The 17029-nt window shown below is 38.8% G+C and overlaps 1 protein-coding gene across 1 annotated transcript in view; it reads right to left on the reverse strand.

The window, feature by feature from the left end:
- LOC127843187 (anaphase-promoting complex subunit 4-like) overlaps window positions 1-17029 on the reverse strand; it is an 84577-nt gene that overhangs the window by 57753 nt on the left and 9795 nt on the right. The window contains exons 8-15 of the mRNA XM_052373048.1: window positions 15954-16055; window positions 13513-13596; window positions 12607-12702; window positions 10351-10412; window positions 8606-8648; window positions 7004-7080; window positions 4336-4488; window positions 2455-2510 (exon numbers count right to left, since the gene is read on the reverse strand). Coding sequence (XP_052229008.1) covers window positions 2455-2510; window positions 4336-4488; window positions 7004-7080; window positions 8606-8648; window positions 10351-10412; window positions 12607-12702; window positions 13513-13596; window positions 15954-16055 — 673 coding nt within the window. The remainder of the gene's footprint in view (window positions 1-2454; window positions 2511-4335; window positions 4489-7003; window positions 7081-8605; window positions 8649-10350; window positions 10413-12606; window positions 12703-13512; window positions 13597-15953; window positions 16056-17029) is intronic.

Below are 17029 nucleotides of genomic sequence, written 5' to 3' on the forward strand. Positions count from 1 at the left end.
CCTCCCGATCGCTAGGCAGACACCTTATCCACTATGTGACCTCCCGATTGATAGGCAGACACCATATGCACTATGTGACCTCCCGATTGATAGGCAGACACCATATCCACTATGTGACCTCCCGATTGATAGGCAGACACCTTATCCACTATGTGACCTCCCGATTGATAGGCAGACACCATATCCACTATGTGACCTCCCGATCGCTAGGCAGACACCTTATCCACTATGCGACCTCCCGATTGCTAGGCAGACACCTTATCCACTATGTGACCTCCCGATCGCTAGGCAGACACCATATTCACTATGTGACCTCCCGATTGATAGGCAGACACCTTATCCACTATGTGACCTCCCGATTGATAGGCAGACACCATATCCACTATGTGACCTCCCGATTGATAGGCGGACACCATATCCACTATGTGACCTCCCGATCCCTTGGCAGACACCTTATCCACTATGTGACCTCCCGATCGCTAGGCAGACACCATATCCACTATGTGACCTCCCGATTGATAGGCAGACACTATATCCACTATGTGACCTCCCGATCGCTAGGCAGACACCTTATCCACTATGTGACCTCCCGATTGATAGGCAGACACCATATCCACTATGTGACCTCCCGATCGCTAGGCAGACACCTTATCCACTATGTGACCTCCCGATCGCTAGGCAGACACCTTATCCACTATGTGACCTCCCGATTGATAGGCAGACACCATATGCACTATGTGACCTCCCAATTGATAGGCAGACACCATATCCACTATGTGACCTCCCGATTGATAGGCAGACACCTTATCCACTATGTGACCTCCCAATTGATAGGCAGACACCATATCCACTATGTGACCTCCCGATCGCTAGGCAGACACCATATCCACTATGCGACCTCCCGATCGCTAGGCAGACACCTTATCCACTATGTGACCTCCCGATTGATAGGCAGACACCATATTCACTATGTGACCTCCCGATTGATAGGCACACACCTTATCCACTATGTGACCTCCCGATTGATAGGCAGACACCATATCCACTATGTGACCTCCCGATTGATAGGCGGACACCATATCCACTATGTGACCTCCCGATCGCTAGGCAGACACCTTATCCACTATGTGACCTCCCGATCGCTAGGCAGACACCATATCCACTATGTGACCTCCCGATTGATAGGCAGACATCATATCCACTTTGTGACCTCCCGATTGATAGGCAGACACATTATCCACTATGTGACCTCCCGATTGATAGGCAGACACCTTATCCACTATGTGACCTCCCGATTGATAGGCAGACACCATATCCACTATGTGACCTCCCGATCCCTAGGCAGACACCTTATCCACTATGTGACCTCCTGATTGATAGGCAGACACCTTATCCACTATGTGACCTCCCGATTGATAGGCAGACACCTTATCCACTATGTGACCTCCCGATTGATAGGCAGACACCTTATCCACTATGTGACCTCCCGATTGATAGGCAGACACCTTATCCACTATGTGACCTCCCGATTGATAGGCAGACACCTTATCCACTATGTGACCTCCCGATTGATAGGCAGACACCTTATCCACTATGTGACCACCCGATCGCTAGGCAGACACCTTATCCACTATGTGACCTCCCGATTGATAGGCAGACACCATATCCACTACGCCACGGCGACCTTTTGTGGGATTTCACCCCCAGACCTCTCTATTGCAGACATCATATCTTTAACACTATTGTAACCTTTACTTGAAGTGAAATTCTTCCGAGACTTTCTGTTTAAAACACAGATTATAGTTTCATTGAAAGAATACGTTTTATGCACCATTACAGAAGTTTAGTTGAAATATTCTCTATAAGTTCATGACGAGCTAGAATTTGTCTAAGTTAGGACAAACAACCCACCAGACACTGAATATTGTAATACCTAGTTGTAATGTATAGAAATTCAGTGATAAAAAGAGGGCAAAACTTTGGGTAATTTGTAACGCAGGATAATACAAATTGCACATGCACAACATCATGCAATAACTAACAATTCAGGCAAGCTTAAAAACTGACTGTTCAAAAGTTATGGAGTAATTTATTGGACAAGTTAGTCTTCTTGTATGTCTTTGTTAGCATATGAATCAATTCTTAACGCTTTCCTTATCAAGGGCAGAATACATATGAGCTGTGCTCTGTGAAAAGGGGTTTTAATGCATGTGCGTAAAGTGTCGTCCAAGATTAGCCAGTGCAGTCCGCCTAAACTGGATTTTTGCTAAGAAGAGACTTTCTGTAAACGAAAAATACCATAAACGCAGAAAGTGTCGTCCCTGATCAGCCTGTGCAGACTGCACATGCTTATCTGGGACAAAACTTAATGCATATGCATTAAACCCCCTTTTCACAAAGCACGGTCCATATTTAATTATCATTCTAGTTACAAACCAGGCCACTCACACTTACCTACATACAGCCATTTAAAAAATGCCTTGAAATTCTTTATGCTGCCATCGATGACTCTGAAAAATGGAAAAACTGATAATACATACATTAACCAATATATTAGAACGTCTTACAAACATAACTTAAATATAAATTGTAATTTATGCGTTCTTTCAACACTTGAAAACATTTTGCTAATAAAGCAATTAAACATTTGGCACAGTTATTTAAACCACAAGTTAAACCAGTAGCATGTTTAATTTTTTTTTTTAAAGATATGAATAAAAATAATTTCAAAAGAAACATGATTATCAAACATTTGAATATACTTTGATTATACTCACAATGAGGATACTACCTTTGAGGATACCAGCTTTGAGGCAACCAGCTTTGAGGATACCAGCTTAGGTTACACTCACTATGAGGATACTACCTTTGAGGATACCAGCTTTGAGGATACCAGCTTTGAGGATACCAGCTTTGAGGATACCAGCTTTGATTATACTCACTATGAGGATACTACCTTTGAGGATGCTACCTTTGAGGATACCAGCTTTAAGGAAACCAGCTTTGATTATACTCACTATGAGGATACTACCTTTGAGGATGCTAACTTTGAGGATACCAGCTTTGAGGATACCAGCTTTGAGGATACCAGCTTTGATTATACTCACTATGAGGATACTACCTTTGAGGATACCAGCTTTGAGGATACCAGCTTTGAGGATACCAGCTTTGAGGATACCAGCTTTGATTATACTCACTATGAGGATACTACCTTTGAGGATGCTACCTTTGAGGATACCAGCTTTGAGGATACCAGCTTTGATTATACTCACTATGAGGATACTACCTTTGAGGATGCTAACTTTGAGGATACCAGCTTTGAGGATACCAGCTTTGATTATACTCACTATGAGGATACTACCTTTGAGGATGCTAACTTTGAGGATACCAGCTTTGAGGATACCAGCTTTGAGGATACCAGCTTTGATTACACTCACTATGAGGATACTACCTTTGAGGATGCTACCTTTGAGAATACCAGCTTTGAGGATAACAGCTTTGATTATACTCACTATGAGGATACTACCTTTGAGGATGCTACCTTTGAGGATACCAGCTTTGAGGATACCAGCTTTGATTATACTCACTATGAGGATACTACCTTTGAGGATGCTACCTTTGAGAATACCAGCTTTGAGGATACCAGCTTTGAGGATACCAGCTTAGATTACACTCACTATGAGGATACTACCTTTGAGGATGCAACCTTTGAGAATACCAGCTTTGAGGATACCAGCTTTGAGGATACCAGCTTTGATTATACTCACTATGAGGATACCAGCTTTGAGGAAACCAGATTAGATTATACTACCTTTAAGGATACCAGCTTTAAGGATAACAGCTTTGATTATACTCACTATGAGGATACTACCTTTGAGGATGCTACCTTTGAGAATACCAGCTTTGAGGATACCAGCTTTGAGGATACCAGCTTTGTGGATACCAGCTTAGATTACACTCACTATGAGGATACTACCTTTGAGGATGCTACCTTTGAGAATACCAGCTTTGAGGATACCAGCTTTGAGGATACCAGCTTAGATTACACTCACTATGAGGATACTACCTTTGAGGATGCTACCTTTGAGAATACCAGCTTTGAGGATACCAGCTTTGAGGATACCAGCTTAGATTACACTCACTATGAGGATACTACCTTTGAGGATACCAGCTTTGAGGATACTTTCAATGAGGATACTAAGTTCAAGGACACCTGCCTTGATTATACTCACTTTGAGGATATTACCCTTGAAAACACCTGCTTTGACAAAACATGCTTTATTAAATCATAATTCAGGGTCCAACAGATATAAGAATTCTATCTTTAATACTTACTGTTGCAGCTCACTTGTCTTGAGCACAAAGGAGCCGGTTGTCATGAGAGCCTTGTGCAGCCTGTCTGGGTCCACACCCAGCACACCGAACTTCTCATAGCACTGGGCCATACCCTTCATCTCTCCAAGCTGGTATAGGATTGCCTGGCTCACCCTGAACACGTGGGAAAAATGGACCATGCTAGTGATACCATAATTACTCTTAGTTTTTGGACACTCTTAAGTTTTTCGGACATGCTCCTTTTAGCAAAAATAATTAGACATAAGGGTTTTCATCCATAATTAATGTCTCTTAATTTTCTGAGAGTATATTTTACCGCGCTATTCTACAGACTTCGGCCCTGTTTTCGATTATCTCGCGACACTTTGATCATTGATTTTTACAACTGGATTAAGGTCATAAAACTTGGCAGGTGCATGCCTAAGGGCGATGGACCATTACATTCGCGTACTTGGATAAACAGGGATCATATTTTCCCGCAACATCAATCGGTCCAGATATAAATGGGGAAAAAGTATCCGAAAATGTATGTCCGAAATCATGACAAATTACCTTAAAATATATACCATTGATTTTGCCATTCATGAAGGTGGTATAATTAATGTGCAAGTAAAATACCCTTAGGCATTTTTTTTAAACGGAACATACGAGTTTTCTCAACTGGTTTTATCATTCGCTATTTCATTGTTGTTTCGTGTGCTGTTTTATCAGACTTTTTCATAAGTCTATAACGATGTTTTAAATTGTAGTCGACTCGATAATAGCTAAATAACATGCATTGAACCAAACAAATGTCTGTGCGTAGGTTGGCTACTGACAATAACACACCAAATAATTAAGAAATAATTTGTGTACATTATAGTTTGTTGTCAAATAACCGCCTTAATAACCCACGGCCGATAGTTAAGATGCATAGGGATTTAATCACGAGAGCGAAACATTTGAAACCACGCATCTAATTTTCTGGTCGTGAGTTATTCAACAACAAAGTATAGAGTACACGAATTATTTCGATTCTAGCACGGTTTTACTAAAGATTTATACAATGTATATTATTTTCTTGTGTACTATTTTATGTGAAGTTCCGCCCATAAAAATAACTGTCGGCTGTTCTGTCGATCAGATCCGCGACTTTCATTCATAATTATATAACCAAATTATTACGCTGGTGGAAAATGTATCGGCATGTTTTGTATAGTTACAGCGCGTGCTTTCAGACGCGTCTTTTAGGATGCGTCTTTAATCCGCTGTTCACAAGTTTTTTATTCTTGGTCTGACGTGCAATAAACCGGTCCTGACCGGTTTAGAGACTGCAGCGAATGGTTTATCACACCTAATCGAGATAAGAATGTCATTAGGGTGTGTTAGCATGTACACTGTGTAAACGATTTCATGACATGGGAATTTTAGCAAACAGAATCGGACCGACTGTTTGGGATTTTCAATCGGTCTTTCATGACCCCAATCCAACTAGGACCAACAAAACCGAAAAAATATGATCCCTGTGGATAAATAACCATGTTTATTGGTAGAAATAATTGATTCAACCAATAGCATTTGAAACAGTGTCGTCCTATTAAGGAAGCAGAATGTTTTCTGTTTTTACTTTTTTGTTCTATATCATTTCAGGCAAGAGTTAGCAAGGCTGTGAAGTTGTATTTATTTATTAAAGCAGAACAAGAAGAGTTCATCACAGGAAAATGATTGTAAATTGATTTATTGTATTTATTTCAAAATAATTATAAATTTCAGACACCTAATTATTGTCTCTAAATTTTCGGACACCTGTTTTTTTATAAATATTTTTCATATCTAAATTCATGGACACAAAAAAATATTATTATTTTAAGTGTCCGTAAACATAGAGTAATTACGGTACTTTCAATTAAGGGGTTACCATTTTAAGTCAGAAATACAGGTAGTTATAACAAGTTAAGTTATTTAGTTAATTAAACAAGAAACCGTCGGAGACGGGTGATGCTCCCCAAAGTTTTTTTTGTCACAATATTGCACTATATATTCAGATAAAAGGGAACGTCTTGAGGGCACAGTAGTTGGGGGGACAAGATTTTTTTTATATAAAATATCAAAGGGCCATAACTCTGTGATAATTCATCCAGCCAGAACCCGCTGATAATATGCACATCTACTCTTGGTAGTGAAGCTTCCCATAAAGTTTCATTGAATTCCGGTCATTAGTTGCTGAGAAATAGCCCAGACAAGAATTGCACTATATGTACAGTTAAAGGACAATTTCAAAGGGCCATAACTCTGTGAAAAATCATCAGACCAGAACCCGCTGATAATATGCACATCTCCTCTTGGTAGTTAAGCTTCCCATAAAGTTTCATTGAATTCCGGTCATTAGTTGCTGAGAAATAGCCCGGACAAAAATTGTGCACGGACGGACACGCGGACGGACAGGCGAAGCAGCGACTATATGCTCCCCCCAAATTTTTTGGGGGGAGCATAACAACAAGGGGGAATTGTTGCTGCAGACCAGCATTCGAATCCGGGCCTTGTCAGGAGCTACACTGTCCACTTTAAAGAAGTGCAAGGACTGCAAGAATGCGCAGGCTGGTCTGGAGCTATGCTGGCCGCATATGGCATAAGGCCTATTTTCGTATGCCGCCTTTCATAAAGTCTAGACCGTGTTGTGGGTACTCACGTTTGCAGATGTTTGACCACAAGCTTCTGAATATTGGAGTAGGAGGTCCCAATAGAGTGGCCCAGCTTCTTTACGCCCTGGCACACAGAGATCATGCATAAACATTTTAAGGGGCCGTTATTTGCTTGAAAAAAAAACTGCCCTACAACTGACAATTTACTGGCATATAAATACATTCACAGGGGTGTAAACATCTGTCATAACCCTGTAGTCCTGCAGGGTTACTAGCTGACAAATGAAGTTGGCCCTCAGCTTCACCTTTGTCAGAATCACACCCACCAAGACATGATATTTCTATAAATGAGGTGTGCAGCTTTTTTTAGGGATTTTTTGGACAGAAATTGGGAAAAGCTTATGTTTTTCAATATTGGGAAAGTGCCGTTTTCCGTTACTTTATAAAGAAAGAAATAGCTTCATACAAAAATAGAATGGTCACTGTAACAGTGTGATCAATGCATCTCAAGCCAAGGATCAACAGAGCTCATTCATTTTGATTTCAAACAACGACTTGATGCATAAAGGCACTCAATGATCGAAACATTTGGGCAAATATTTTGGATATCATACTTATGGATTTGAGCGGGCAAATGCAATTATACACCAAGTATTAATTGCAGTGTTTCAAGATATAGGAAAGTATATTGCTTGTAATAAATATTACGAATGTATGGTATTTTTTGCCCTCACTGTCAGAAAGAGTGGAAAAGGGTCGCAACAATTGGAATTTCATAGGGCAAGATAATTGCCCAGCTGAAGTAGGGTAGTCAGTCATCTGGTTTCCCAGTACTCAACTTGAGGTAGGGGGAGATTGGCAGAGGAAAAAAATCATAACTCATCGTTATGTGGGCAGGCGAGGTATCGAACCCACAATCCACAGACATGTAGTCCAGCAATTAACCAACTGAGCTAGCCCACTGTTATTATGAAAGTGACTTAGGCTTGCGTTACCAGTTTTATTATATTCTAAATACAATAATCATTCCCATGTTGCATATAAACAGTATAATTTAACGCTCTACAATTATCTCCCTTGGCAGACACAATTCCAAATAAGTTCTACAATTCAAAATGGTCGGTTTGCATTAGTTTCTCAATGTGGTATTGTTTATATTTTATGTAACACTAACACATTTTCAACCAATGTGAAGAAGATGCATGCATGGAAACACACAATAAACTCATTGATTAAAATATATAATAATGATCACCATAGCATTCCAATAGCATAAGAACCAAAAACAGACAATGAGAATCTATTCACTACACCAATGTGATAACTGTGAGCATTCATGGGCAGATAACTGTGAGCATTCATGGGCAGTAGCAAATTTAACCCTTTACCACTGTAATATGTATGTTGCCGCATTTGCAGTCCCTTAGAAACTTCCGTTAAAATAAATATCTTTCCTACTAAATTCAAGTTTAAAAGGCTTCATTTCCAACCCTTAGTTACTGATGAGCAGCAAACAGCATAAAATTTGAACAGACTGTGAGTTACTCGCAGGCTGTTCTGGTTTTATGCTGGTTGCAAAAGCCATTTTCACTTTGCTCCTTATGGGGGAAAGAAGAGTTAAGTGTCCAAATTCAGTTGCAAACCAGTACCTTATCTGTCAGCTCACACAGCAGAAAGGTCCGCAGCTCTGGGCTGAAAAATTACAATTTGCATTTTCAGAAAATCTTGTGTTTGGTCTGGCATTGGAACAAATTGATAACAAGAAACCATCAGAGACGGGTGATGCTCCCCAAAGGTTTTTTGGTCACAATATTGCACTATATATTCAGATAAAAGGAAACGTCTTGAGGGGCATAACTTTGGACAAAATAATACAATGGATGGTTTAGCAACTTAAAAATTTCAAATGGCCATAACTCTCTAAATAAATCATCTAACCATAACCCACAAATAACATGCGCATCTTCTCAAGATAGTTAAGCTTCCCATAAAGCTTCATTGTATTCCAGTCAGTTGTTGGGGAGAAATAGCCCGGACAAGAATTGCACTATATGTACAGTTTATAGAAAATTTCAAAGGGCCATAACTCTGTGAAAAATCATCCGACCATAACCGGCTGATAATATGCACATCTCCTGTTGGTAGTGAAGCTTCCCTTAAAGTTTCATTGAATTCCCGTAATAAGTTGCTGAGAAATAGCTCGGACAAGAATTGCACTATATGTACAATGAAAAATTTCAAAGGGCCATAACTCTGTGAAAAATCGTCCGACGAGAACCCGCTGATAATATGCACATCTCCTCTTGGTAGTGAAGTTTCCCATAAAGTTTCATTGAATTCCAGTCATTAGTTGCTGAGAAATAGTCCAGACAAGAATTGCACTATATGTACAGTTAATGGAAAATTTCAAAGGGCCATTACTCTGTGAAAAATCATCCGACCAGAACCGGCTGATAATATGCACATCTCCTCTTAGTAGTAAAGCTTCCCATAAAGCTTAATTGAATTCCTGTCATTAATTGCTGAGAAATAGCCGAGACAAAAATTGTGCATGGACGGACACACGGATACACGCACGGACAGACGAAGCAGCGACTATATGCTCCCCCCAAAAAATTTTGGGGTAGCATAAAACTGTAATTAGGAAGTAGAAACTGTTAAAAATGATTTAAACTATTTTTTTCATTAAAGGCGATAATTATGCAGTTCCCATGGAATTCGTTTTTTATAATTGGCCTTGTCTATGATAACATAGCCCCACACATTGAACAAGTTGTAAAATTATACAAATTCAGATATTCCAATGCCCATTATTAATCGACTTCTGATGCAATGTGGCTGGTATTGAACTCTTCAGATATATCATTATTGCAAACATTTTCATACAGTTTAGTGGTTGGTTGTAAAATTGTTAAACAAAAACAAAGTCGTGGTACTGTTATGCTGAAGAGTATGAAGCCGTGAAATATGCTTACATCTGGCTGACAGTACTTCTCAAAGACTACCTGTACTAATTGAGCTGCATCATGCGAAAAATGGTCTTATGCCATATTTGGCAATTGAGCAGTCTGTTCCGGAGCTACGCTGTTGCTAAAGTAACACGAGGTTTTGTGGTCTCATAAGCAAATGGGATAGCTCATGACCAGTCTGCACCATTACGCAGGCTGGGGGGTAGCTCATGACCAGTCTGCACCATTACGCAGGCTGGTATGGAGCTACACTGGCTGAATATGGCATAGAACCCATTTTTGCATAAAATGGCTGAAAGTATTTGGTTACTTTAATTGTTGACAATCACAAAGCGGTCATTTTTTAAGTTCTAAAAAAGCAAAGATCACATAAATAATGGTGAAATACCAGCCTTGTCTACAGAGGTAACCATAGTTACTGTTACCTAGGCACCCCAAACAGCAGCAGTTCCAGGAAGTCATTGCTCACAGTTCCAGCACCAGACGCCTGCAAACGGGTGAAAACCGGTAAATATCAAACTGTTTCATGGCTAAATTTTCTGTGGTGTTTTTAAAGATAATACTGACAGTTTTATGTTGCAATGTTCTGTCGTATTTTTAAAGCTAATACCGACAGAATTGTGTTACAATGTTCTGTCGTATTTTTAAAGCTAATACCAACAGAATTGTGTTGCAATGTTCTGTCGTATTTTTAAAGCTAATACCAACAGAATTGTGTTGCAATGTTCTGTCGTATTTTTAAAGCTAATACCAACAGAATTGTGTTGCAATGTTCTGTCGTATTTTTAAAGCTAATACCAACAGAATTGTGTTGCAATGTTCTGTAGTATTTTTAAAGCTAATACCTACAGTTTTGTGTTGCAATTTTCTATGGTGTTTTAAAAGGTAATACCGAACTGTTTTGTGTTGCAATGTTCTGTAGTGTTTTTAGAGCTAATACCGACAGAATTGTGTTGCAATTTTCGGTAGTGTTTTTAAAGATAACACCGACAGAATTGTGTTGCAATTTTCTATGGTGTTTTTAAAGCTTATCATAAATGTCTGGGGTATCATTAATTTTTTCTCTGAAAACAGCCCAGCTAAAAAAACAGTGGCATACAAAGTGATTGATAATAACACCTGTAAAAACCTCACCAAAAAGTGAGTCAAATATAGCTAGTTACCACGTTTTCAATCGGTAATACAATAGTAACTAGAAATGGCGTGGCAGAGGCCGACGCGTATCCCCACGCCGCATGTTTGACCCAGGGGCGCCCCAGGGTTGGTAATGGGGCCATGCATAGTTGAGATTGACCTATTGTCATAAGAGAAGTTCAGTATCAATTAGAAGTGAATTGGTGTAGAAATGAAGAAATTATAGTAAAAGGCAATTTTGGGTGGGCGTGGCCTATGTGGGCGGGGCGCCCCAGGGTTGGTAATGGGGCCATGCATAGTTGAGATTTACTGTATTATCATAAGAGAGGTTCAGTATCAATTTGAAGTGAATTGGTGTAGAAATAAGGAAATTATAGTAAAAGGCAATTTTAGGTGGGCATTGCCTATTTGGGCGGGGCGCCCCAGGGTTGGTAATGGGGCCATGCATAGCTGAAATTGACCGTATTGACATAAGAGAGGTTCAGTATCAATTTGAAGTGAATAGGTGTAGAAATGAAGAAATTATAGTAAATGGCAATTTTGGGTGGGCGTGGCCTATGTGGCCGGGGCGCTCCAGGGTTGGTAATGGGGCCATGCATAGTTGAGATTGACCATATTGTCATAAGAGGGGCTTAGTATCATTTTGAAGTAAATCGGTACAGAAATGAAGAAGTTAATGTAAAATAACATAAAACAAGGGACAAAATTGTCACAAAACCAGGTTTTCATTGTGAAAAAAAAAATCTGATAAAGGGAGAAAACTCAAACTGAACTTTTGAAATGAACAAACAAAATTAACCCCCTTTGTAAGTTTGTTTTTTTAAAAATCTATTTTTAGTCGTGGCGACCTTGACATTGGAGATATTTACGTGATTCTTTCGTGCGACACACCGTCCCATGGTGGTGAACAAATGTGCCAAATGATTTTAAAATCACACAATGAATGACATAGTTATGGCCAGGACAAGCTCATTTATGGCCATTTTTGACATTTGAACTCAAAGTGTGACCTTGACCTTGGAGATATTGACGTAATTATTTGGCGCGACACACCGTCCAATGATGGTGAACAAATGTGCCAAATGATTTTAAAATCTGACAATTAACGACATAGTTATGGCCCGGACAAGCTTGTTCCGCCCACCCGCCAGCCCGCCAGCCAGCCAGCCAGCCAGCCAAGCCCGCCCGCATTCGCCAATCTAATAACCAGTTTTTTCCTTCGGAAAACCTGGTTAAAAATGAGTGAAAATCTCCGACCCGTCCCCGCCCCAACCCCCATAACTTTTGACCCATGGGTCAGATCAAAATTCCGTCACTGACACCGTCGCAATTATGCTCATAGCTACCGTGTATGTAAGTTTCAAGGTTCTAGTGCTAATAGTGTAGGAGGAGCAGGTGGCCAGGACGGACGGACAGATGGACAGACAGACACACATCACCACAATATCCCCACTTTTTCTCCGAAAAACGTGGGGATAATTATTCCTCGATTTTCATTTAAAAAAAACAATGTATTGCATACTCTCCAATTCTCATAAGCCCTATACCTGTTTCTGTTTAGCAAAGGTGTACAGTTTTGAGTCCATCTCCAGCAGTATGTCCTCCCACGCCTCTTGCATCTGTTGTACTGTGGCGTCCAGGTACTGGGGGAGAAACAGGCAAGTGTAACAGATGAAAGTCAATAGTTAGGCTGAAGTCTACTATTACCATCATACACAATGGCTACACAATTCCTTATTCGGCTATGAAAATACCCTTTTGCTGTAACTATCCAACTGTTTTCTGCTACAATCCTCAGTCCACAAATTACATTTGGAAATTGATTATGATAATCACCTTACCGACCAAAACATACAACAAATGCATTGAAATATGTCAACAATTGAAGAGTTGTAGAGTATACATGGCACAGTTTCTGTAAATGCAATAGCATATGATGCTTTTTATTAGTAACCTAGCGTACATAAAGTATCGATTTCATTCCAACAAGCGCTTTCAAACCCAAACAAAATGATGAATTTCTTATAATGAAACAAAATATTTTTCCCAGCAATAAGTTGTTTTCTTTCATAAGACATCATGACTTTTCAAGACGCATAATAATTTTCAGTTTACAAGGCCTTAACCACTTCTATTTTTTGCTCTGGTGTTTATCATCATGTGTCATGATTTTTACTAAACTTATTTGGCGCTAGGCATTTTTTTTGTATTTATCTTTTCACCACTCAAAAAATGTTGTGAATTAAGATGCGTACGAATAAAGAATTTAAATTTTTTTTAATTAAGAACTCATAATCCTTAACATCTCGATGATAACATATATAAGGTGGGCCACAGGACAATCTGTATCCTTTGATTTAATTGCCTATTAGGCAAACATAAAAAGATTGATAATAATATTTCCATTGTGAGATTTGTGTATAAACCTAGGCAGATATCTAAGACAGCACTACCTGAATGAAGGTGGCTATCTGTCCATATTTCTGAGCCAACAGCTTCAACTCATTGTCGTGAGACGTGAGCAAGCGGGTGTCAAACTGAAAGAGAACAACGAGAGATACCAATATGTGAAGTATCACTCTAGGTGGACAGCCTGAGACATATGGTGATTTTAGTTGAATATCTGGGTGATTACAAAGATATTTGCTTGTTGCATGCATCTTGCAAATAAACGATAACCAGAATTTAACATGGGGCAAAATCCTGTTAAAAAGCTGTTAAAAATCTTGTTGCTGGTCACAAGTGTAGGTCTTGGTCAGTGAATGCTCATAAAGACTGGACAGGAGGTCACGGGTTCGATCCCCACTGTAGGATTGTCCATTAGGTTGTTCATCTCCCCTAGAGACACCAAGTACTAGTTCTAGTCCTAAGAAACAGGGCACTTGAAATAAACATTAGGCTTTCTATGGAATTGAACTTAAATAAATAGGTTTAAACTAAATGTTAACCTGAATTTACTAAGTAAAGCAATGGGCATAAATTTGCATAATTACAGGTCAGAGTTATAAAACTTGGTCTGTGACATCACACAATGACCCTGTACATGTACCTGAAGTTTCAATAGACTACCTGTAGTAGAAAAAGTGATATGTAGATAGTGTTTCAATAGACTACCTGTAGTAGAAAAAGTGATATGTAGATAGTGTTTTTCCCAGGCCATTTTAGCGTGGCGAAAAGCCACGCCCCCCTCCCGGATCGCCACGCTGCCCTTTTCAAAGGCAAATTTCGCCACGCGCCCTTTTTTTCAAAGGCAAATTTCGCCACGCGCCCTTATCGATAACATCTTTATTTCCTTACGATCTATCTTGGTCCGCAAAATCAGCGTCCTTGATTGTCTGTGACGCTCCGACTGTGCTTGATTTACTCGAGAGACGTCAACATCTAATCGACTATATTTAATTGAGCAGATTTTATCTATAACAGTGCTCGATGTATAGGTAGGTCTTACTAACTGCTCCAAAGCTGTGAATTAGTCATGCGTGAATAACCCCGTGTAAGTATCAATCGATAATGCTGGAGGCTATGTTATACCAAGCGCACTTTTCGGTCGGCAATGTGTACTCCTCCACGATATAATCATTACTTCGGAGACTTGTGATGAAAAACTTGATGTTATTCTCGTGGCTTTGCATGCATTATTCAGTTATATCGAAACATATATTTTTACGCATAATTACATTTAAATTCACAAACAAATTTATTCTTTATCGTTTTCGTCTTTAAGATAATTAGATCTAATTATTGAAATAATTACTGAGACGTATACTAATTTAACAAAATGCGAATCGCGTATACAATTTAACGTTGCTATGCGCACCCGTCGCTTACATCATTTGACATTTTATCAACATGTCAAATAACGTCGTAAACGATCGAATTAACGATGGAGATTATACATTAAGAAGGAATTATTTATTTATTTGTAATCTACTCGGTGGATGTATGTCACGGAAACGAGTGTTTGCATATTGTTAGCGATCAATTTACTCGCAATGTTATTTTAAACATCTGTCGAGATTATTGTTAAAAAATGGGATAAGACAAACATGGTTTCATTTATATGTTAGTGGATCTGTGTATAATCAGATTCATATGCATATATTGCTGTATTATGTTTGTCGTGCTGTACAGTTAATTGAAACAGCATGGAACTTGAATGTACATTGCAAGGTAAATATATTAATATAAATCATAGTAAGTTAAATACTTCTATTACCATTAAATGTGCTTGTTTATATGTTATTTTTTCCACAACTGCTTCTGATGCGATTACATGTTATTCAGGCATTCAGGGAACGTTTTTGCCCTTTTTTCCTAAACTGCGCGCTAAAATGCCCTTTTTGAAAGTAATGCGCCATGCCCCTTTGCCCTCCTGGGAAAAACACTAGTAGATGTTGCATGTTCACCTTGATTATTGTAAACCCAAAAACGGTTCCGAATGTATGCGTTGATAAAAATGCCGGGTACAAATGTCACTCACATCAATAACAAATAATTCTTTGTATAGAAGGCTAAAAATAGCATTGGTGAATACATGTACCAATAAAGAACTGACCTTAGACTTTTCTTATAAAAGATCAGAATAAAGAATTTTATAACACCAGTTATCTAGCATTCAGGACGTACACATTAGTTTAAGTGTATAAAATAGAGAACCATTCAAAGGTTCCCAATGCACATCTCATCAGTGTCTATTTTAGAAATCCAGAGCTACAGGGAAATTCCCCCATCTGGATTTCTCAGAACCAGGGGCCGGGAATTATAAAATAACATTTTTATACATTTTAATTTTAATATTTAATTAATTTTATGAATAGTCTAGAACTCTGCAGTCTAGAATACACACTGGCCTATCACCCATTGGTCCGCAGTCTAGATCACCCACTGGTCATACCGTGTGCAGAGTGAATTCTTGGTCCCCACTGCTGGACTGTTTGAGCACAACAAGGAGACTGGTCAGGTCCTCTGACAGGACTGCATTCACAATCTCCACGGACTGAATGTAACAGAATATAATCATTAAACAATGAGTTAGATAATAAGCAGACAAAACATTTACTACATGCTCTGCCACTGATCACAATCAGCAAAAGCATGCAAGGTCTGTACTGGTAACAAGCTCCGTAGGGGTAACAAGCTCTGCACTGACCTGCTCTCAACTGGTGAAGTTTGGGCTTGTACATTTTTCTTACTTATAAAAGAATTTGGGCTTAACTGATAATTCGGGATTTGCGAAACTACATAAGTTGTCTCCCATTCGGGTGGGTATCACGAGTATCCCGGGTAAAAAGCGGTCCGTCTAAAATGCGTATATGACTCATATCCGCGGATATGACCAAAAAGTGCGGATATGGACGAATACAGGCAATATCAACACTTTTTCTGCAATGTTTATTTCAATCTTTAATATAAAAAAAACACAATGTGTGTTAAATATGTTAGTATTGTCTCAAAATATAACAATATAATAGACATCATTTTTCCAACTCTAAATTTATATCTGCGAACATGAAGAAGTGCCAGAAGATTGTTTTAGGGCTACACTCCACAAACAATATAACCATGCCGACACCACATATGTTTTGTTGTATAAGTTTACGTAATGTTTATATAATATACTGAATGTATTATTATTCTTGATGTCGTCTGAAAACTTTAGCATTTAGATATACAATAAGCTTTAGAAAATAGCAAAGTATTTTTGGGCCGATTATCGCCAGACCACAAGTAATTAATGATGTTACTTTACACTGGTTATATTTTAATTTGAATACAAAATTTTGAATTCATTTAAATATACTGAATGTTATGAATGCAGTAAATATTGTCTGAAATGTCACTGTGGCATTTTTCACTTGAAAATAAATGCGCGAATATGATAAAATCGACAAATGTGGTTTATCGAATAAAGGATCTATATTTGTAGTGCTATAATAACTTTATGCAAGGTAAAAATATCTTACATTTGAT

The sequence above is a fragment of the Dreissena polymorpha genome, chromosome 8, assembly GCF_020536995.1.
Source record: "Dreissena polymorpha isolate Duluth1 chromosome 8, UMN_Dpol_1.0, whole genome shotgun sequence".
NCBI lineage: Eukaryota > Metazoa > Mollusca > Bivalvia > Myida > Dreissenidae > Dreissena > Dreissena polymorpha.